The sequence below is a fragment of the Lathamus discolor genome, chromosome 9 (assembly GCF_037157495.1).
Source record: "Lathamus discolor isolate bLatDis1 chromosome 9, bLatDis1.hap1, whole genome shotgun sequence".
NCBI classification, from domain to species: Eukaryota; Metazoa; Chordata; class Aves; order Psittaciformes; family Psittacidae; genus Lathamus; species Lathamus discolor.
In genome coordinates this window covers 8216050-8239208 of record NC_088892.1, presented here as the reverse complement: position 1 = coordinate 8239208, position 23159 = coordinate 8216050, and the positions used below count along the sequence as shown (strand labels likewise).

Sequence of the window (23159 nt, the reverse complement as noted above, 5' to 3'; positions counted from 1 at the left end):
CCTGTCCTTGTCCCACTCCTCAGTTTGAGCTCTGGTTTCTTCCATGATTGACTCCAGGTTAACGCAGGGGATGGAGCTACTTTACCAAGTGCTGGTGCTGCTGAGAGCTGAAGAGGACAACCATGATCTGTGCACTCCAGGGCTGAGGTGAAATGAACACAGCGAAGGCTGAGGATGCTGCAAATTCTGTATAGAAATAAAAGCAAAGCCTTTCCTGTCAGCTTCAGGAGAACCAGCATTTCCTTGGGCAATAGGAAGTGAATGGGTATTCCTTACAGCAGGACTCAGATGTCAGCGTGAGACAGCCTGTAACCAGCTCCTGGTTTTATCTTGGGGGATGTCAGGGACTGAGGGGGTTGAACAGCTCAAAAGTCACTTCCTGGTTCTTTTGCATCATCAGATTTCTCTCCACCTCAGGGCTGAAGAAGACACTAAGAAGAGATCACAGAAAAACGTCTGATTCCCTGAAGCTATTGCTGAACCTGATTAAAGGAGCTGCGATATCCCAAACTGCAGAGCTGGGGCAGCTTCCCAGGGTTAAATTCCCCCTTTCCTTTGAAAACAAGGGGAAAACTGAGCTGAGCACTAATCCAGCACCATTTCAAGCTCCTCCATCCCAGGCTGACAATCTTCTCAGCAGCTACAGTCACTCCAGGGACAGGATTTGACATGTTCTATACAGGCAATGTCTTTTCATGGCCAGGTAAGGAGCTGATGGCTGCTTGTCCCCTTGAAGAGCCAGGCAAGCACTCATGGCTCTGAGAAACCTGTTTCTGGATTCCAGGCACAGGCCTGCCAGACTGGGGGAGCCTCAGACGCGATGGAAACACTACTGTCATCCGCACTGAAACGCGCTCTCAGCTTCGGATGGAGCTGGAAAGGTTCTGGGTCAGGGTCAGCTGGAGGTATGAGGAAGGAGCTGCTCTGGGCCAGCAGCTACACAAGGCTATGGGGAGGGAGGGCTGGAACCAAATGGATCTTTCCAAGAAATTAGCTCAGCATCTTCTAATCAAACCTGGGTTTAGACCTTTGGGTTGGGAAAGGATCACACTGACACGCTTAGTGTGGAGGTGGAGAAGGAGAACTGGGTTTCAAGGAAGTGCGTGATGCAAAAGGGGTTCTGCTATTCCAAGATTGTACTGAGAGCATTCCCAATGATCCTCAACCTTTCCTGACCAGCGGATTTACATCTGCTTCCAGGAGCATTACATTCTGATCTTGGTCTCCTGTTTGGGAGATGAAATCAAAACTAGAATGAGTAACAAAATGTTTGCTGATCCAGTTTGCTGTTACAGCCTCACCACTTGAGCCAGGGGAGCCTCAGTGCTCTGTGTAAACCACCTTCCACAGCAGAGTAAATGGGAGTTAAGGGGAGGCAGTTTCCAGCTAAGCTGAGGAGTGAGAATGACCAAAATGCCTGTTCCTAGTGCAATTACAAGCTCATTATTTAAGCAGCGTATTTCTGATGCTTCATCTTCCAGGCTTCATTCAGGCTCCTGGAAATCTGCCTGAAAGGATCCTCAAAACCTCAGCACCTCTGAGCCGTTTGGAATGTTTTATTCTGCGCTCCTCAGAACGGATTTCAATGAATTACATTAGAACCTCTGTACATTAATAACTGTAAAACCCGCAGGGGAAGAAGTAAAACCACTTGCCATGAGTTTACCAACATCACCCATAATGGTTAAAAACCAACCACACAAACACTTGATTTTAAGAACAATTTACATCTTTCAGCATCTTTTGTTTTCTGAGGGTGCAGAGATGGAATTAGCCAAAGCACCACAGTAACAACACTATTTTCTGTGCCCTTTATGAGCTAATGGCTTGAGGCTCTCAAACCATTTTCATGTCAGGTTAAGACGGAGCCTGGCTTCCAGCAGACAAAAGCACGATGTCTTTGAGCAGATTATGCAGCTTGTACCTGCTGGTGATATATTAAACTCCTTATTTATGGCTCTCCCAGGAACTTTGTTTCATTGCATTTCAGTTTGTACTCTTGTGGCCAGTGAAACCTGCCGTGCTTAACCCTCCTGCTACGTTCTTTCTTCCCTCCATTATCCTGCCAAGCAATTTAGCTCTTTCTTAGTCATTAAATTGCTACAGAATTAAGTTAGGATGGCTGTAGGAATTAGTCACAGAGTACAGGCAATATTATATGGAGCCCTGTTAAAATATTCTCCTGAACAGAGCACAACAGTTATATTCAACTACATAAACGTGATAGATCGGTTCTTTTCAGTCTCTTTGGGCCAAATTCCATTACCCGAGCATAAAACTAGAATGGGTCTGCTGATGACACTGAAATCTCTCTGTTTTACTCTAATGAAGCAGAGAGCAGAATCTGGCTGTTAGCCTTCATCAAAGGAGCCTCATTTATATTACTCTGCTGTTGTTAATTCAGAGAGCCAGTGGGACCTGTCCAACCCTTGCAGCTGGCTTTCCAATGTCTCAGGAGCACAAAACAAGAAACTGGCCATGTCATAGAATCATAGAATCCAGACTGGTTTGGGTTGAAGGGACCTTAAAGTTCATCCAGTTCCAACCCCTGCCGCAGGCAGGGTCACCTTCCACTAAAGCAGATTGCTCCAAGCCCCATCCCGCTTTGCTGCCATTTCTATGCAATAACCCAATGTCATTTCTAGAGTGCAATTTTTTCACCAGTAGAATAGACCTGATGACTGGTGCTTCAGAGCTTTATGTGTAATGGCCCTGAGCCTGAAAGCTGGCTAACAGCAACTGAAGGTGTGTTATTAAACAGCCTGCAGATGAGCACATCTGTCTCCTCTGGGACCCTTCCTGGAAGATGCTGGGTGTGAAATAAAGGCAGTAGGAGAGGAAGGGGCACAAGAAGCAGTCCCTCTGTAGTGCAGCGTGCTGCTGCCCCTCCTAGCAAACACAGAGGCATTTAACTTGTGCTGTAACATGAAGTCTCTTCTGTTCCCCAACACTGCACCCAAATGGATTCACCACTCTTCTGCATTCTTCTGGAACTCTTTTATCACCAGGGGTGAACTCTGAAGGTTTGCAACTACAGAGGGGCTCGAAGGCCTGGCCAAGAGGAATTGCAGCAATTTTGCTGTTTCCATGGCACTGTAACAAGGGGAACATAGAGATAAGATCTAACCAGGTGAGAACAGACCTCTCATATCTCAGTGCTTCACTCACCTCACAGTCACCATGCTGTTAACTTGCCCCCATGGCCACCTCGCACCAGGATCTGAAATCCAGCAGCTCCTGAAATGGAGATTCACTTGTTTAACATGTATAAATCATGATAAATCTATGTAAGTGTGTTCACTTTGTTCACCAGGAAAGCAAAACCTCAAACTGCTTCATAGGGCAATGAAAATCATCACTGAAGGAGACCCAAATGAGGAATTGAGGAATGTAATATAACTGCAAATGTAACTCTCCGGGGAACTGCCTGAAGGGTAATGGGAAGCGGGTTCCCAGGTAAGTAAGAGGGAAGAAAGAAAGAGGATTCTGTGATGTATTCCCTCATTTTTCCTAAGAGGGGATGGCAGTGTGTGTTCTCAACCCTTGCAAGCAACCCTAAAATACATTCAGGCAGAAGCAAGTTTAAAGAAGGCTACAAACAGCTTCGCTTTCAAACATATGTAATGATAAAATGGAAAAAACAACGATTTGCCAAAAGATAGTTAAGAAACGAAACTTTCCGTCAGAAAAAAAGGCAGATGAGCAGGATGCAGGGAAAAATGGGATGGTTCCAGTACAGTAATACAGTATTCTGGCTCTTCCCTCCTAATATGGGGACAAAGACTCCTTGAGAGACATCAGCCCTGTACCCGAATAAAAAACAACAGTTGCCACCTTCTATAATGTAGCCAGTAAATGAATAACTCTGCAGAGCACCTAAGCAGACACTGGGGTTGGCCTTGCTGACTGTGTTCCAGTGCGAAGTAAAGCTGAGTTAGATGTTAAATGGATGTGCAAGATCAACAAAGAGCCTGGTGACAAACCATGCTGTGCTTCTTCCTGCTTGTGCTGCTCAGCACGCAAGGGCTCATCAAGGGCTCCAAAGGAACAGTCTTTGGGGAACCTTGACAAGGAAAGGTCACGGTGTATCACTCATGGTTTTAATAGTGGTACATACCTAGGACGTGCTGAGGAGTGTTTCTCCTTCTTCACTGCCTTGCTGCTCAGCTGTAAAGCATGAGTTCGTACCAAGTTAAGCTGACCCCCATAAAACCTGAGGAGGGGGGAAATAAATCAGGAACCTGATTCTTCTCCCTATCACTAATAGTGGTTAATCTGCCTTTTCAAGTCATTTATCACCTGCAAGTACAGACAGACAGCTGAAAACAAACACATTACTGCCAACTGCCACCTGCCTCTAACTTGTGCGATGAAGTGCCTGTCCACTCTTAGCCCACTGCACGTGTGCAATGGATGTGATGGAATTTTGCTCCCATCCAAGAAGTTCCCTGGCCATGCAATGACAAAAACCCCAATGCTAACCTGGGCAACATTTGCTGCAGTGGCAGAAATGTCCCACCCTACCAAAAGGGTGATAGGTAATAGATAGGAAAGGGAATAGATTTTCACCCCAACAACAATACAGAGTAGTTGGCTCTCTAAAACACCGATGCTCTCTCTGATATGCTAAATGTGTTCTAAATAACACTGGTGTGTTTGTAAGTCATCCTGAATTGTTCCCAATTTCGATTCCCTTAAGAAATGGTACTTACTCCCTCTGCCACATGTCCCTGTTCTTGGTGCTAACTTTCAGAGCTGCTGAACTGTACTGATGCTTAGCTTACAGTTTTGCTGCTTTAGCTTCAGGTCATCATTCTCTGTCCTATCACCATATGAAATGGATTATACTATCCCACTGGAAAGGAATTAGCAAAGTAAGGGATATATACTGCGTTACCTTGAAGACACTTACAGCCTCTGGTTATGTCTCCTCAGGGAAATCTTCCTAAATTATATAAACGTAGTCGTCTCTGTCTTTCTGTTGCCAAAGCCTTTATTCCAATGCCCTCGGAGACAGAATCTTTCCAACAAGTAGCAGGGTTTATTATTGATCACCAGTGATTAAGTTACTCGGAATAGTACAAAAAAGTGCTAATTTTCTCTCCAGAGGTTCACATTCTGTAACTGAAACTGTCACATCCTTGGCTTCAAAAGAAAGTTTGGGCTGCTTATTCTGTTCAAGAGTGTATTCTCCTAAGGACTGAAGCTAAGACTCCCATAGCCACCTCCATGAACACCACCACGCAGGCAGCACACTCAGAGCAGCAGGAAAGAGAAGGGGATGTCTTTTACAAGACAGATGATCCAATCAGGAAAAGCTAATCTGGGCCTGATGCTACAAGTCCTTGTATAAAGGACAGAGAGCAACTAATCTGAGCAGAGAGGCTGCAAAGAAGCCACCTGATTTATTTGTCTCAGAGCTCATAGCGTGGAGATACAACTTCAGAGCTGTAACTTCCAGAGAAGAATGAAAGACTGAGCTCATCAACTTGGCAGTGAGAGCAAATGCAGAGGAAACAACCTCACAGAATATATGAGGCCTCTGAGAAGAGTCACAAATTAAGTGGCCTCATTGCTGCTCTCCATCAAACCACCTGGGTTTAGTGCAGAGATGGCAAGAAGGCGGCAGCCTTAAGGAAGCCCTAACCCTGAGAAAATGAATCAAGGTGCAACTCAAGCAGAGGAACGGGCTGAAAAGGAGCAAGAAGCTACAGCCTCTTTACTTGTATCAGATGATAAGGGAATTTCATCCATCTTTCTACCCTAAGAAAGAATTACCCACCTCATTTGAACGCATGAACAAAGTCGTCTCTTACAGCTCTGTGCTGTTTTCTTAGGTGAATCACTCTTTGCACTTCATCCCTTTTGCAGCAGCTCTGCAAGAGGTATCACAAGCTGGTATTCCTCAGCTCCCAAGGAAAGCACAGTCACAATAGGTCTCCAAAAACCCACAGGCATGAAGAACAGACTGAAATTTGGCACTAGACAGACATATGCTAAAACAAGGGCTGGTGAGAGGAGAGGCCAACACAATGAGTGAAACAGGGTCTCCAGGGCCTTGTCCTCCTTCTATTTATGCATACCAAGACACATCAGACAACAAAGTTACACTGACACAAAACAGCCAAGTTTTTGTTGTCTTTGTGATTAGAAGTGTCAAGCAAAGGGATTATTGTATACAAGAGATGCAGGATCCTGTTTGAAATCCCTCATTTTCTTGCCTTTGAAGCAGACCGCAAGGTATTAAGAGTGGGAAGAAAGGAAGTGTCATTCAAAATTGCCAACTTCTGTTTACTAAAACAAAAGATGCTCAGCACCTTGGGACTGTAATGAGAACAAGAGCTTTATTAGCAAGTCTGTTTTCTACTCAACACTCTAACTAGTTTCCTGCTGTGCTGTTTCCCTAATAGGCCTGTGGATTAAATGCAAAGTTTCCTTCTCTAAATGAGGCTTCAGACTAATGCTGGCAAAGACCATGTATCTTGATGAAGTTGGGGGTGAGGGGAAAGAAGTTGTTTAAGCCCTGTGCTGCCCTCTGGTTCCCCTGGAGAATTCAGAGCCAGAAGCAAAGGCACAGAGAAACAGACTGAATCACTGGAGGCTGAGCTGGAATCTTTATGTGTTTTGAAGACTGCCATGGCCAAAGCAGCGGTATGAGCAGAATCAGTGCTGCAGCAAGCGCTGTTAACTGCTTCTTCCTCTTGTTCCTGAACTAGCTGTGCCAGGCTTTGCTTCCTCAGACACCTGGCTTCTGCTTTTCCTCCTCCTCTCTTCTATTGCCTCTACAAATCCACTGTTCCCTCTCAGTCCCTGGTCCTGCTGTTCTGCTCTGCCACTTCCCTTCACCTGGCATCATGTTTTGCCCAAACCTGCCTGGGAAAGTCTTGCACACTTGATTTCTGTCTTGTACACCCATACTGTATCCTGCCTTAGTTTCTCTGTTGGCAATGTCAAACCTCAGACCCACAGATAGTTCCTGGTCTCATAATACCCATGCCACAAAACTATGATGTTTTTCCATGACATCTGAATCCATAACTCCTGGCTGTTACCTGCAGGAACTCTATGGATAAGAGGGATGGAATATTGAGGTACGTTTCAAAGCAAATCTGTTGTGAAATACACAGGCTGCGGTTTTCTGTGTTGTGTCACAGGCAAAGGGAGCTCCTCTCCCATTTCTCCCTTTTTGCTTTCTTACTTGCATGTGGTGCTGCTTGGCCAGGGAGGGACACAGCAACATGAAACTGAGCTGTCTCCAAAGGGGCAGAACTCGTGCCATTAGCTCAGAGACTGTTCCACACACTCCTCCTCTCTGAAGAGCCACTGCAGGGAAAACAAACAGCTTAGGTCAGCATACCTCGGAGAGTATTTGGCTTGATTAGTGCTAGTAGTAGCAAGGAATTAACTCAGGCTAACCTCCTGGAATGGAGCCCACAGCTTCACCTTCCTCTCTGTGCTCTGTATGCCCTCATCATATAGATCATCCTCAAAACTGCTCCTGTCACTGTGCACCAAGAGCAGATATTAAACTTGCTTTCTGTGATGGGCATTAAATCCATCTCTGAACCACTACTGCCCAAAGCAAACTCTCCCATCCTGCATGCATAAACTCAGGTCTAGCTAGACACTTTGCTGTGTGAAATACAGCTGTATTCTGACCCCTCTGCCAATGCTACATACACCAGCACCAAACTCAGTCATCAAATCAAGGAATAAAGGGTATTCTTCCTCTTCACCTCTCCTACAGCAATCTCTGGATGGCCAGTATAATTTAACACCCAGCATTTATAACATCACAAAGATGAAGCTTTGGCCTACAGACAGGAGAAAAGATCTTCTTTTGTATCCTCTTGCTTCTGGGATGTGTTTTTAGTCCAGGTGAAGCATTTTCTTAATGCAATATACTAAAGCCACACAATGAAAACTGTATTAAGCCAAATTCCATGGAGAAATCTTAAACCAGCCTGTGAGCTAGTGGTGGCCTGCTCCAGATGCAAGAGCTGATCTAAATCTGGAGTTAAGGTGTAGGGAAGGAAACAGATTAAGGGTCTAATCTCAGTTCCGTCACTGACTTTCTTCACTTTTATTACTTCTATTTCCCGTTCTCAGCCTGTGAGACAAGCATCAGCTCTTTGTCACAGGGCACTGCAAGGCTTTCTCTTTTCTTAATGTAAAATACAACGATAACTTCTGAGGGAAGATGGACACACCATGGAACATATCTTCCGAGAGGAAAGCAGCTTTGAAAAGCCAGAACCCCCCCTCTTTATCCCCACATGAGAAACAAAGTTCCCTTTACCTGAAAACCCAACCAGGCTTTAGAACAGGCTGCAGCACATGCTTACATCTGCCAGTACAGTCCTGGACAAATGAGAAGTTCAGATTCCTGCTTTTAAAGACAAAGTCCATATGAATGTTTTGTTGCTGCTGTTACCTGGTCTTGAAAGGTTGGGAGCTCCAATGTCCCGCTGGCTAATCCCACTCATTACAGGGCCCCTTCTTTACCTGCATCAAGAATAACAGAGAGAAAGGCTGAAAGACTGATTTCAAGATGGGGTTTGGGGTTGTTTTTAATGAAATCTTACTCGAAACTTCAGAGGGGAAAAACACTTCAGTGGATCCATTTCTCCTGAGAGGTCTGAATCCAGTGGCAAGCAGAGCAAGAGTTCCTCTGAACCTGTTATTTCTACAGGGAGAGCAGTACAGATTGCATGGGTTTCATAGAAAGGAAAGGAACGCCAGGTAACTTTCATCCGTTAGGAATTCTGATGTGGGAATAGGAGCTGCAGTTATTTTACCTGGTCTCTGCCTATCTATTCATTAGCTTAGAAAAGTTGATGAATCAATGTAGACGCTGTTGAGAGGATACTTTAGAACTTAGAAATCATGAACCAGCAAAGCTAGTGCTAGTGGAGGAGCTGATGGGTACTTCTCATTACACAGGTCTGGCAGGAGTTTATCTTTCCATGGTACCACACTCAGTAGAGGAACTATCAATCCGTGCTTCAGAGACTGTGCCCTCCTGGATCAGCCTGCAAAGAGGTCCCTGCACTCCGGGAGGTTGTTGCTCCCATCCTGCAGTGGAATGAGCATTTCTCCCCGCACAAGGTATTGCACTGAGCTCCCTCGGGAGTGCTGGCTTCCAGCACGGGTGGCCCTGCAGTGTTACATCTAACCCGGGGGAGCTCATTTTCCATCTTGTTATTCCAGGGCTGGAGCGCTGCCAGCTCATCTCTGATGCCCCAGCAGCACGAGCTCCCCTGTGTCTCCAATGCCTCCTCCAGCCTTACACAACACAAGGCTCTGCCACAAAGCCTGCGCAGAGGGCAAGATTTCTGTGCCTGCAGATGCAGGTCTGAGTCTGAATGGGTCTATGCCAGTGTTGGTCTGCCTGCCCCTGTAAGCATCTCTGCTGGGGGTGTCAGTCCTGTACCTTGGCACGCCGCACAAATCAGGAAATAGCCTTTCTATAGAGGGAAAATCCTTTGTGGAAATTCAGGCTTCCATTTGCACTCTCCCTGTGCTTGGCAGTAAATACACAGTAGGCCACATCAGCTGGAGTTGGTTTAAACTGTGTTTTCCCTCTCCTTTCCACCCCCTTGATCTTCCTCCTGGTATCTTTCCTTCTAGCCCATATTAACAGTAGTGAAGTGTGTAAGAAATACTGTACATGTTACCAGTTGCTCCTTCTCCACTCTCGGCTCTCCTCCTGCATAAAGAGGCAGACATGTCATGTTGTATAGACCAGCACACACCCAGAGGGATTGATTTCAGCTTCAGGTACCTTAAAAAGGAGACAAGAGTTTAGGGAAGTCAAGTCCGGAAGCACATTGTGTCCCCTTAACACAGTGCACAGAATACAGTGATTCATAAAATGTGCACACAGGGAACATTGCCTGAAGTTGGAAAGCAAAGTAGTAAGTTTCCAAGCTCCCAAAAAGAAGAAAAGACACCCAAAAATGAAGATGCAAACAGTGTTTGCTTGCCTTGCTGGAAGATTCCTGTAAATGACACGTTAGCATTCCACTCCTGATAAGAAACATGCTCTTTTCTTGAAAGGCAATAGAAAGACCTACTTTCCTTGAGTATGTGAGATGCAAAAGGCCTGAGGATGCAGTTACTTGTCTCACTAGCAGAGATTTGGGCTTCATTACATACTGAATGCAAATGTAAAACATGCAATGTCGAACTGAAATCTCTTTAAGATGACAGGATCCTTCCTGGTTCAGATCCTTTGCTGTGCTTCAGGTCTTGAACGGCCGCAGTGTGGTGCATCTTTATGCGGGTTTGATGTCACTTTGAGGATTTAAATACCAAATCTGAGACTCAGACGTTCAGCTTTGTGGATTCAGAGTTGAGAAACTTGTCCTGGATTTTCTGCAGAGCACCTCAGGAGGGCTCAGTCTGACAAAGCAAGGTAGGAGAGACCACAAGGATGACCAGCAGCTAAGACTCCTAATTACAACCCTGTAATTGACTGTACCCATAGCCCTGGGACAGCTGCTTCAGCACTTGGCAGAGTCTGACAGCTAAGGAGGAGGAAGGAGCAATGACAGAGGCTTTTTGATGCGCATTGTAACTTGCTATTTCATGGGGACTGAATACATACCAAGCCCTGATGGATTGATTGAGTTTAAAGTACTACAGAAATCTCAATACCCACTCTGAATCCCTTGTTGTCCATTGTTTTCCTACTCTGTATCCTTAGGCAGCTTGCTCAAGAGTAGAGTTTCTTCTGTGGTTGCTATGTCCCTCTTCAGTCCCATTAAACAACAAGAAGCCAAATGAACAGGGATAAAAATCCCAATGCCAAAACCACCCAAAAGCACAGTACTAGCATTGCTGAGCCCAGCTGAATTGCCAGACCTTCCACAAGTGTTCAAAACTCAACCTATGCTTGGAAACAAGAACAGAATTCCTTGTTTAAGCACTTATTGATCCAGCCTCTTTAAATTAATGACTTGAACTCTTCACCCTGATCCTGGCACCAATAAGGAAAAAGGAAATCGTGTGTAGATTAAATGGTAATGGACCATTTAAACTTACTCCTCCCCTTCCAGTAACAGATTCACAGGCTGGTTTGGGTTGGAAGGGACCTTAAAGATCATCCAGTTCCACCCCGCTGCCATGGGCAGGGACACACTGCATCCGTTTTCTTCTTATCGCCTTTCCTTTCTGAGAGAGCCCCATCACATTTGCTTAGCTCTAGCCACGAGCAGCACGTCGACCTCGGTGTGTGCTTTTATTCCCTCTGTAGCAAACTACAGTTGTTGCATTATTTATGTCTTAAACATCTTTAAAAGCTGACAGGCGGCGATGAGAAGCCCAGCTTCACTCGGGGAGATCCTGTAACAGTTTTAGTGGGACGATCCTGTAACAGTTTTAGTGGGACAAGGCGTTTGAGAGGCACGCAAACAACTCTGCCAAGCTCCCTTCCACCGCGGGTTCCTGGCAGCAGAGCAGCATCGAGGCACTGCGTTGTCAGATTCAGATAGTCCTGAGAACACATTTGTCCTCAGCACAGTAACACCCCCAGCCAGGGGATTTAGGCCAGCACCATAGCAAGGTGCTGAAAGCCTCTGGGCTCAGCCCTGCTGCTGATCCAGCAGACACTGCAGGGTAAGTTTCAAACGCAAGAAAGATCCCTGAGTTTCTGAATACAAATACCTCTAAAGTATCTCAATACTTCGTTCACCGCTTGCATAGACAGCACCGAGGTGTTCGGAGCATAGAGAACAACCATAGAGCTGTGCAAAAAGCAAGCCCTATCGCAAACGTTACATACTCACCGCCTTTTCTATGGTGTGAATATACCTTAAAGGACATTTGTCCCGAAATTGGCACGTGTCATCTTCTCTCCCCAAAGCCAGTTTGCAGTGAGATTGCTGTGAACAGAATGAATGTGGCCATTTGAAGAACTGGGAACAAAGAAAATCCTGCAGCTCCAAGGCAGGCTTAGGTCTTCAGCTGGAAATGTGGGTAGCATCAACTATCTGCTGTTTATACAAACACACACATCTGCAGCCTGCCGGAGAACACTTAACTGCTTGGCATGGTGAGGCTGCAAATGCTGACCCATTAATGAAACCCTGGAGTGAACATAATGTCCAGATGTGAGTCCAGCTGCTCATTGAGAATGTTAATCCCAAGATACTGACTTTTAAAGCAGGGACCTTGGAGACATCACTCTTGGACAGTGCAAACCACCTCAGAAACCACTGAACCATTGAAAGACTCGCCTTGATCGCTTCAGCTTCCACCTAAGCATGATCTCACCTTCCTGTTCTGAGACTCAGAGGTGGCGAATTGTTATCAGCAATGTGCCCCTGGGTGTCTGATACACTGGTACACGCGGTACCAAGCACCCTGATGCACCAGGTAGGGGTCAGCTGGCTCTGCAGTGCTGGCGTTCAAGTTGCAGGCTAATATTCTTCTGGATTGGTTTTGGTCTTGAACCCCATCTAATTATGAAATCCTGAAATATTTACTATGTTGACATACTGTGACCGCCTGTGACTGCTCTGTCTACTAACTGGGAAGATCTATCATCGCCCTGCTGCAAAACATACCACCTGGTGCACCTTGCCGTCCCCATTTAAGCCACCTCTGACAACATGTCAGTCCCACAGAGGCTTGCTGTAAACACACCATAGTCCCATACTTGGCCACCTCAGACAAGTCAGCTGCTGGAGAGGACAGGACTTGGTTGACTTTCCTGCTGTTTACTTTATTCCCTGACCCTCGAGGCTCCTCCACAGCTCCCACCACCAATCTGTCTCTCCCTTGTCTTCATATCCTCCCAATTTCCTTGCTATATCCTCCCAGCTTGCCCTCAAGGCACATGATGCACGATGAGCAATTTTAACCTCCTGAGCAATTGTAACTCTCCCAGTCAATCCTTCAGCTTCCTTCACCATTGTTGTTCTCTCTGACTTTGGCACTGAGGCAACAGAACTGGATACAGGTACTGACCCCCAGGTTTTCTGTAATTTGGAGTGATGGAGACTCGGAGGCATCCTATTACCCACCCAGTGCAGACAGCCCCAGGCAGGAAGAGGCTGCCTTCCCCCAGTGATGTCTCCTCATGCTGGCAGCGTGTTCCCTCTGTCCTGACACAGCCCCCTTATCACCAAGATCACAAATTCTTAGTTTCTGCCTAGGTTTGTACACTATTGCAGTAACAAATAACCCCAAATCAAAGCCCCAAACCTCCCATATAAGGCAGTGGTGGAGATCGGTGTGATTTCTAGCACCTCTGCTGATGGTATTAAAAATCAATCCACCTCAATGGATCAGCAAAGCTTGCCAGAGAAAGTGAGGAATGCATTCTGCTCTGTTCCACATGAGCTTCGGTTTATACTGGAGACCGGAGCTGACCCACAGCAGACAATTCAAATTCCTTTTGTACGGACTCATTTTTGTTGGCTGCCAACTACGAGCCAGTCCAGCTTCACATCCCTGTTCACAGATGCCTTACTGTGGCACCAGGGAAGAAATCAGCAACAAGGGGACAAAATACCTCGGCTAAAAGCTGCCCTCGTCTGTCAATCTCATGAGAAGAGCAGACCCAGGAAGCTCAAATGCAAACTGGCTTCAGAGACTCACCAGCTGGCTGTGTCCTGCAATATATCCAGGGGCAATAAAGCATGTCGAGCACGCGAGGCAAGTTCAAAGTGTGCAGGAGCTGAAGTGATCTGCAGAAGAAAATCAATACAGACAAAGCGCTGTTAAGCAGCCACATGAGAGATTAGCAAAGATCAGTACCGGAATGAAGAGAATCTTCTGGGGAACTGGACAATGAATCCTGTTTATTACGCTACATACTGCCTTCTGAGGCAGAGCCCTGCAGTGTGCCTTCTCTTCCTTTCTCTTCCCTTCCCTCTTAGTCAGATACACAGAATCACAGAATCCCAAGGGTTGGAAGGGACCTCAAAAGATCATCTAGTCCAACCCCCCTGCAAGAGCAGGGTAACCTACAGTACATCACACAGGAACTTGTCCAGGCGGGCCTTGAATATCTCCAGTGTAGGAGACTCCACAACCCCCCTGGGCAACCTGTTCCAGTGCTCTGTCACTCTTACAGTAAAGAAGTTCTTCCTGATGTTAACGTGGAACTTCCTATGTTCCAGTTTACACCCATTGCCCCTTGTCCTATCACTGGATATCACTGAAAAAAGCCTAGCTCCATCATCCTGACACCTACCCTTCACATATTTGTAAACATTGATGAGGTCACCCCTCAGTCTCCTCTTTTGCAAGCTAAAGAGACCCAGCTCCCTCAGCCTCTCCTCATAAGGGAGATGTTCCACTCCCTTAATCATCTTTGTGGCTCTGCGCTGGACTCCTTCAAGCAATTCCCTGTCCTTCTTGAACAGAGGGGCCCAGAACTATAGTACTGACACTTTCCCATAGGACATAATCCCTCCTGAAACCCTGCTAAGGAATCTGGACTGACAGACATTGAGCCTCAAAGGAATTTCCACAGAGGCTACATCCAAACGTTACAACAGCAAAGAAGCCAGTGAATGCTGTCAGAACATGACACTCTGGTGCCAGTCACTTGCCTACAAGAGCCCTCCATGGAGGTAAGTGCGAGACATCGCTCTGACACACACGAGTGGAGAAGGACAAACGTTTACACCACTTTTGTGACCACAAAGATCAAATTATGACCAAATTCCTGAGAGACGGATGTTCCCAGGAGCGCAGTTTCAGTGAACAGCTGAGACCAGAGCGTATCCCAGAGCAGCTTTCTCCTGCTCTATCTCATCAGCAAACTGTGCAGTTCCACTCCGTGCTGCTGCAGCGACCCCACCACCAGCACCCATGCTAGTGAGCTCAAAGCAAAGTCACATAGAGCTGCATCTTTGCCTTCACTGCAGCTACACCTTGCTGCTTGAGGCAGAACCATCTCAGCTCACACATCTTTCACCATTGACCCCAAGACAAATGATCACCTCTGGGTTGGTGTCCTTTGTCACCTTGATGTGTATGAGGAAGAGAGTCTCCCTGGGTGCATGGGGCACTACTGAGGGGTGCAGGCTCCCTGCTGTAGCCCACCATGAGCTGGAACAAGGCACCACTTACCCAGCCCCCTCATACATTCTTTTTCCTGCCAGTATTAACGTTGTCAGATTGGCATTTTCAGCATGACTTTGTCAAGATGAACTTGAACTACACACGCATCTGTCTTCTTCACATCAGCGTGGATCTTCTCTCACCGCTTCCAGGGTTGTTAATCCTTCTCCTCTGGGACTGCACCAGGATGGTCCTCTCTTCTTGAGGATAATGGGACTGTCAAACAGGATTCTAGAAAGGACAGAACGGTTCCTTTAGTTTTCCAACTTCTTTATAATTAGACATTGATTCCCATCGGAGCAGGAAGAGGACAGATGATCTTTCAAGGACAATCCTGGCATTTTTTAATGGCATTCATAGGTGATGGTTTATCAGAAGCCTGTTTCAGAACTTACTGTTAATAGGAATCCTAAAGATAAAGCTAGCAAATATTAAAGGCAGGAATCAGAGTGGGTAGGAGAGAGAAAGAAGTATTCACTGGCAGTAAACTGCTAACACAGACCTGTTCAGACAACTGTAAATGAGGGACCCATAATGCATGATGCAGAACCACAGGACAGACTTCAGAGCACCAGGAGGCTTATAGAAGGAATGGTTCCCCTCAGTGTCCCTTTAGCCATAAGACTGGTATCCCACTAGGAACAAAGATCTCAGGAGGACTAGGCTGGACTATATAAAATCATGAGTGTAGCACAATACCCAGTCCACCAGTGGCTCACATGTTGCCTTTGGAACAAGAAGAGAAGAAAGCAGGTATCTGCTGCTATGCCAGCCTCTCTTCCCCCATCTACACTGCATATAGAAATGCTATTGAAATGCAGCCACTTCTGCAAGCCACAGAACACAAAATCGCTGCGTCTTTAACACGAGGGAGGGGAAGCACAAGGGGCTTGCAGTTTGGCTGCCTAAGACACCAAAACCAGCTCCATCAAACAGCTCTGCCTACAGAAAGACCATAATTTACCATCTCACCTGCAAAACAATTTTCAGCACAATAAGGCTGCCAGCAGCAAAGTGTCTCGCTGGTTCAATGGTAAATGACAAGAGAGAATCTTCAGCTGAAGCATCAACGCCAGGCAATGATTTCTACACAAGCCTGTGCTCACAGCTTTGGAAAATTGCCTGGGTGTCCCAGCAGAATTAAACAAGATAAAGAGGGAGTGATTCAAGTAATGACTAAGAACAAGGCCTGGAAAAGACTGCCTGCTTACAGATCAGCGTGATGTTTGCAGTAATTAATACATGTGACAAAGCAGAAAGGAGCACAAACAGGTTACAGTTCACATCTCATACAGTTTAAAGTTTCCACTCCCATTTGAAAGCTCTGATGTACCTCACTTACCTCATGCTCTTCAGCATCACTCAAGGAAACTAAGCGCACCATGAAATAAACATCACCCAACTGTGTCAAGGCACTGCAGCAAGGACTGAAGATCATAGAGGCATAGATTCAGAGTGGTCTGGGTTGGAAGGGACCTAACACTCATCCAGTTCCAACCCCTGCCACGGGCAGGGACACCTTCCACTAGAGCAGCTTGCTCCAAGCCCCTGTGTCCAACCTGGCCTTGAGCACTGCCAGGGATGGGGCAGCCACAGCTTCTCTGAGCACCCTGTGCCAGTGCCTCAGCACCCTCACAGGGAAGAGCTTCTGCCTAAGAGCTCATCTCAGTCTCACGTCTGGCAGTGTAAAGCCATTCCTTTTGTCCTGTCAATAGGAGGCACCCAACACACTGATTTCTCCATAGGCAGCTGTGCTGAAGAACAACCCATGGCTGAGGCTCGCTCCTTCACCCACCTGGGGATGCTGAGGCCACCCAAAGCCAGCACCATGCACATCACACAGCTCTGGGAGACACGAGTAGGGCACCGGGGTCTCTCCCATCCTCCTGGTGTAACTGCACCATTAGGCCACAATTCTCGCCCTGCTTCTATCCCAGTGAAAGCCTGCTATTCCCAGGCACATTTATTTATTGCTTTATTCTGGTCTCCATGGAAACAAGTGATGACATTCCCAGCTGCTGCAGGGAGGCCAGAGCCAGCGGCATGAAGCACGGCAAAGGCTACAGCCAGAAAAGCACAATTCCTCTGCAAAGAGCAATGAAATAAGTGGCAGGAGAGTTGAAAAGCACTAAATGTGAGAGGCCTGAACTTAAACCCATTTCAATTATTTAACAGGATTGTCTGCTCTGTGTATTTGGATGAGTAGGATCAAACCTCAGGACTGCTGAGGTTGTCTCATCACCACTTGCAGACAGCACTGGCATATTGTATTGCTGCACCCACTGGGCACCTCTGAATTGCTTTTTATCAGCCTCCTCTGGAAATGATGAACAAAGCAAAGATAAAAGCAAAGCCAGATGCTCAGAGCTGAGCTTGATCCTGCAGAAATCCATGCCATCAGGTGAGTCCAGGCTTGCTCTGAGCAAATAAACACAGATGGCAGTAATAACACAGAAATACAGGCAGCAAGCACAAGCCATGCAAGCCTGCATCTGGAGGCAGGGATCGCTTTGCCAGGCACCAAGGCCCTATCAGATGATTAGTTCAGTACCTGTTTAGTACTATATAGAGCTGTTTAGTTGTTTGAGCTGTGAAGAATGTGAAACGTTTTCCCTTACACATCTCATAAGACCAAGTGATGGCTCCAAGCCCCTGTGTCCAACCTGGCCTTGAGCACTGCCAGGGATGGGGCAGCCACAGCTTCTCTGGGCACCCTGTGCCAGCGCCTCAGCACCCTCACAGGGAAGAACTTCTGCCTAATGTCTAATCTAAATGATGCTGTAGCAAGTATTTATCTGATAGAGGACATTATATCATGCGATCAAATGTACATTCAAAGGACAGCATCCCTATAGTAAGGTCCTGCAGAGCTTAGTAAGAAATCTGCACCTACTGATGGATTTACAGGGTGCTCAAAGGTCCTGTGCAGATGAGATCTACACCAGCTTTGTACTCCATCCATCTCACACCGAAGTGTAGTATGTGCTCTCAGTGGAGGCAAGGCAATGAGGCTGTAACATAAATACACCCAGAGGCAGCACATCCATATTGCCCTACTGAAAAGAGAGAACAAAGAAAGAAATCAGGACTAATTAGTTCTATAACATGTCTGAGGCTGGATTTAGTGTTGCTCAATGACCACAGTCAGCAGAGGAATGAAGAAAAACGGAGGCAATTTGTGGCTCAGTATTTATTAGCATTCAGATAATATGCCCCATCCATCATACACAAGGCATGTTTCAGCAGTACCAGTGCTCCTGTGTCCTGAGTACCCAGAACCCCTGTAAATCCTCTTCCTCAGATCCATTCATCTGGAAACAACCACTGGGGGAAGCCATCTTTAACTTGTGATGGAAATAAAGACTGATGATACGAAGCAGTCATAAAAGTAAGAGGCTGCAGATTAAGACAGAAGGAACCCACTCCTTCCTACACACATAGATCTGTGAGTTACAAGCTGCCAGGCACAGCTGTGGGATTATGGGAATAAAACCTCAGCTGACATTGACAGAGACCATCTGAAAGCATCTAAAAGTCTTCAGGCAAGTTGTTGGTTCCATTTCACAGCTGCAAAGAAAGGAAACAGTAAGGGGCCTGCAGAGGTTCCAGATAGGAAAACATTAAACACGATAGCATAAAAGGTTGGTTCCTCTCTTTATCCAGAAGTAACCACGGACAGCATCAGATTTAGCCAGGTCTGAACAACAAACACATCTGTTTCCAGACGTTGCAGCCCCCCACTCCTGCAAGCACTCCAGATAAGCAGCCTGGAACGACTCTTGCATGCACCATTTTAAAGCACAGTTTAATTTCTACATGGCCACCAAAGAATGGGTCCTTCCCATCATTTACTGCTTAGTGGAGAGAGGGAGATAGCAGCAGAGGTTCACAGCCTCACTGCAGGCTTGGGAAGCATGCTGGTTTTCAGGTTTATTCTGCAGGCACTCCAAGTTGAGAGTCCCTGAAATCTCATCAATTTTTGACTCAATAATACCCTAAGTGGCTGAAATTAAAGATATGGAAAATTAAACATACATTTAGGCACTTGGATAAATCAAGGCCTATAAAAATGAAGCACCAAATAAATCTTTTCATGTCGATTTCTGCTTTGCTGAAGTTTTAATGAGTTTTGACCTTTCATCCCCACATCGGCATTGAAAAATCTCGTATCATTTCCAGGGAAAAGAACTTCTTGCCTTTTTCTAAGAAAATGAATTGTTCTGGGTCCTACACAGTTGTCAGCTTGGAAACAGTCGGGCTGCTCAGCAGCTGAGCAGCTGTTAACTGAAAACACACAGGAGAAAACAAAGCAACCCCCATTTCCTAATGAGCATCTATTTATAACAATTATAAATCATTAATGTTGGTTAATTTATTAACATAACAGTGACATCAGACTTGATATTTTTGGCACAGGCACATGATGTCTCAAGTTATTTATTGATTCATATCATCTTTGACAGCACAGGCAGGTGAGATGATGCACTGATGGAGTAAAATGGCAATTCCTGGGCTGTTACCAGTGGATACAGAGACCCAACTAGGGTGACAGAAGAATTAGCTCACCAAACATATTTGACAAATAAATGAGCTTCAAACTCTCCAGTGGCTCAGGACTGTAATAGGTCTGTAATGAGGGAGGAGGTTAGTAAATAGGAACATTTGAATTCAGGAACAATGACATGCAATTAATATCAGTGCCCTACCCCCACATATCCCCAGAACAATTATGATGTGTTGGAGGAGCAGTTGTGGTTGCTGAGATTTCTGTGCTAGCAAATACTGGGGATAAAGAGCGCTTACAATTTAGGAAGGTCTCACCTCTGGGGTGGAACGTGCCAGATGTTTAACAGTGCATGTAACAGCTTGGAAGAGGGAGCGATAGGAGAATCAACTACCCCAAATGGATCTGAGTCCTAGAATGGTGCAATGTAGTAACTCCCCCTGGAATACAGCCAAGGCCCCGAACTGCAAACACCCTTGCAAGATGTACCACCTCTGCTTTTAAATAAGTGACCACTCTCTTGATCGCAGCATTATCTGAGGGACACCAGTTCCTCCCAGTACAGCTGGATGTGAGGAAGAAATGTTTTCCAGTGAGGGTGGTAAAGCACTGGCCCAGGTTGCCCAGAGAGGCGGATGCAGCATTCCCAGAGACATTCAAGGCCAGACTGGATGTGGTTCTGGGCAACCTGGTCTAGTAGAAGGTGTCCCTGCTCATTGCAAGGAGTTGGATGAGATGAGCTTTGAAGGTCCCTTCCAACCCAAACTATTCTATGATTCTATGAATAGAGATTGCTATCATGTCTACCATCAATACTACTCAGTCCACACTGAATGGCCTGGTATGGACTGGTACAACCCAGTCTGTTTCGCTAAGCTCATCATAAATCATGCAGTACCTGCAATGGTGTGGCAATGATCCTCTTTCTCTGGCCATCATCCTGTACAGTTCCCTTAGAATCATAAAATGGTTTGGGTTGGAAAAGACCTTAAGATCACCCAGTTCCAACCCCCCTGCCATGGGCAGGGACAGCTCGCACTAAACCACATCACCCAATGTCTGCTTGTCACATCATGTCTTCTTGCCTGTTGAGAAGGCAAGCAAAAACCCAGCCAAACTCATGGCTGAATATTTGTATCCTAAACTTGGCCCCTGGATAAAGTATTGACACCTGACAGCCGTGGATCCTGCAGCTTCTAGAGTTCAGTCTGTGACCATAAGTCTCCCGCTAGAACAAAACCTGAGCCTGGCAGGAAGGGGCTTTCTCTGGGGATAAAGAACTCTCCAGTTGCTCAGAGCTGCACCTCCTGTCATTTGCCTGTAACAAAACCAGGACAGGGATGGGACAGGGAGGAGAAGGTTGGCTGATTCCTTCAGTCTAGTCCACAAACAGCTACAGATGCAGTCACACCAGAAACAGGAAGGGTACTCAAAGAAATACGAGGAATTAAATAAGCACAGGTATATGGAGCATTCAGGAACAGGGAAAGGTATGCAGGTAATGGTACAACCATACCTAAAGCTAGCAGATGATCCTCTTCTCCAGCCTTAATCACCCCACATCATGGCACACCACAGCGTGAAAAAGCAATGGGTAGATGGCATTTCATGTGCTGTACATGAAGCCCACCTCTGTGCTGTCATCAAACCAATAACTGGAGGGTATTAAAGACAGAAAGCAGGCACCGCAAGGTTTACCAAAAGCTGTGCTCCAGTGTGAGTGCAAGCAGCATGATACAATGGGACTTAGGATTCAAGCACTGATACAAGCTCACACCCAAAATACCAGCTAGATTTACCTGTTGTCTCTGATGTGAAACCAAGCCTAAATACATGAAAATCTTCTTTTCCCTTCATGATGAATACACATAAATTTGTGTCTTCCTGTGCAAAAAGTCACATCAGGAACATGTAATCGTGAAAAGCACCATGTAATATTACTGTAGTTCATAATATGCATCCTGTTTCCATTTCTATTCAATGGGAGTTACACATTGTTATTTCAAGGAAGGTGCATGGTTCTTCCTGAGTTACTGTACTTTCACTGGCACACAAGCAGAAGTGCTCCTCATAGGAATGAGGCAGTGAAAAGAAAAGAGCATGAAAGGCTCCATTAGGGAATGCAGGAGCCATTCAAGGTCTTCTCAAGATTAACAGCATTTTTATGGAGATGTACTTGCCCGCCTTTCTGCTGATGCTTTCAATAGGGAGCTGCAGTAACTTGACTTAGAATTAAATGAAGCTACTTATATGCATAAAGTTAACCAACCACTTAATTAGGTTCCTAGTCAGCCTCTTTCTGTAAAATAAAAGAAGGGGATTCATGTTTGCTCCTCTCACAATCAAAACCTTTCTTTTTTTAAGGAAGCATTGATACTCTGCTGTCTATTCACAGGGCAGAGATGTGGTGTCTCTATGGAAGGATGCTGTCATCTTAAAGAGATCTAACGTTCATCATAATCACACTATTTTAGAGCACCTCTCTCAGCATCTCATTTCCTACCTAACAGCTGCTTGCATCGTGAGTAGAATGAGCATCTTCTTGCACCTCAGCACATTCCTTCCAGTGACAAAGTGACAAGAAGAGGGACATCAAGGGAACCCCTGTACATGGTCTTGCTCAAGTGGAAATCAGTCATCCCGTATGCTTTGATAAGAGACGGCATTTCTTCCATTTATCAGCTCTTCCCTGAGGTCCCCTGTAATACATTTCACAGCTAAAGCCATACTTCCCTTTCCCAAGTGCATCACCCCGAGCCTGCTCACCCAGGCCATCAATATATGCTTACATCCCTCACACCTGTAAAGTCTCTCAGCCTGGCTTCACTCTTCGCTGTTTTCCTAGCCTGTACCATCTTGTGCAATAACAATACCTAGGAGTTGTTTTGGCCTGGGTCTGGCTTTTGTAGGAGGAGGGGCACAATCCTGAAAAGCAAGGTTGGCCAAGGAGGCTTCCGTGGGAGCACAGCTGGATTTGGGCTGCTCAACAGATTGGCTTCAGACCCACCTTTGTGCAGTTTTCCTTTCTGTACCAGGATACAACGCTGTGCTAATCATGCCATAATCTTCCCTCATGAAAGCAAACCAAATCTTTAACTGCAGATAAAGTCAAAAGCCACCTCTCCTCTTCCTACATTTTTACAGTAAAGCCACGTAAGTCCCACAAGAAGTATGTATAGGAAAAGTTTAACACCTTTTTGCGTCATGGCTTGGGGTAGCTGAGGATACTGGACAGGGATGGCACATCCCCCTGCTGCCACGTCCCCAAGCAGACAGCGGCTGCAGACAGCTGTGTCACTGTCCTGATAAGATGTGATGGTACTAACAAGATCCAGGAGCCACTCCTCATGGGGAATGATCAGAAATGGCTTCATTTCACTCTTGAATCCTGACAGAAAACAACTGTGGGTGTAGTGAGAGTGGCAGATCAGGACGGGAGGGGGAAAGAGGGGGGAAAGCTCATCACAATCTGCAGCCAATTTGAAACACTCCTCTGGGATGGACTCATTATCAGCCCTGCAACCAGGCATTTCACCTATCATGTACTGCTTGATAAACACTGATATTCCGCTAATAA

General features: G+C 46.0%; 1 protein-coding gene and 1 long non-coding RNA gene across 5 annotated transcripts in view; both read right to left on the bottom strand.

Moving 5' to 3' along the window:
- Positions 1 to 294: 294 nt before the first annotated feature.
- LOC136019246 (uncharacterized) lies at positions 295 to 9828 on the bottom strand. Its single transcript, XR_010614788.1, has 4 exons — positions 8300 to 9828; positions 7199 to 7323; positions 3169 to 3237; positions 295 to 431 (listed from the first exon to the last, which is right to left on the bottom strand). It is a non-coding gene; the product is annotated as an uncharacterized LOC136019246 (long non-coding RNA).
- A 1967-nt stretch (positions 9829 to 11795) lies between these two features.
- C9H8orf48 (chromosome 9 C8orf48 homolog) overlaps positions 11796 to 23159 on the bottom strand; it is a 63253-nt gene continuing 51889 nt past the window's right edge. The window contains exons 7-10 of one of the 4 annotated variants that reach the window (XR_010614787.1): positions 17968 to 18134; positions 15088 to 15309; positions 13606 to 13694; positions 11796 to 11885 (exon numbers count right to left, since the gene is read on the bottom strand). Coding sequence is in view for 3 of the 4 variants with exons in the window: in XM_065689205.1 (XP_065545277.1) it covers positions 18617 to 18645 (29 nt within the window). In the remaining variant the exon portion in view is untranslated. Of the gene's footprint in view, positions 11886 to 13605; positions 13695 to 15087; positions 15310 to 17967; positions 18135 to 18250; positions 18646 to 19499; positions 19706 to 23159 lie in introns of those variants that run through there. The other 3 variants (XM_065689208.1, XM_065689205.1, XM_065689207.1) reach the window with 3 other exon arrangements.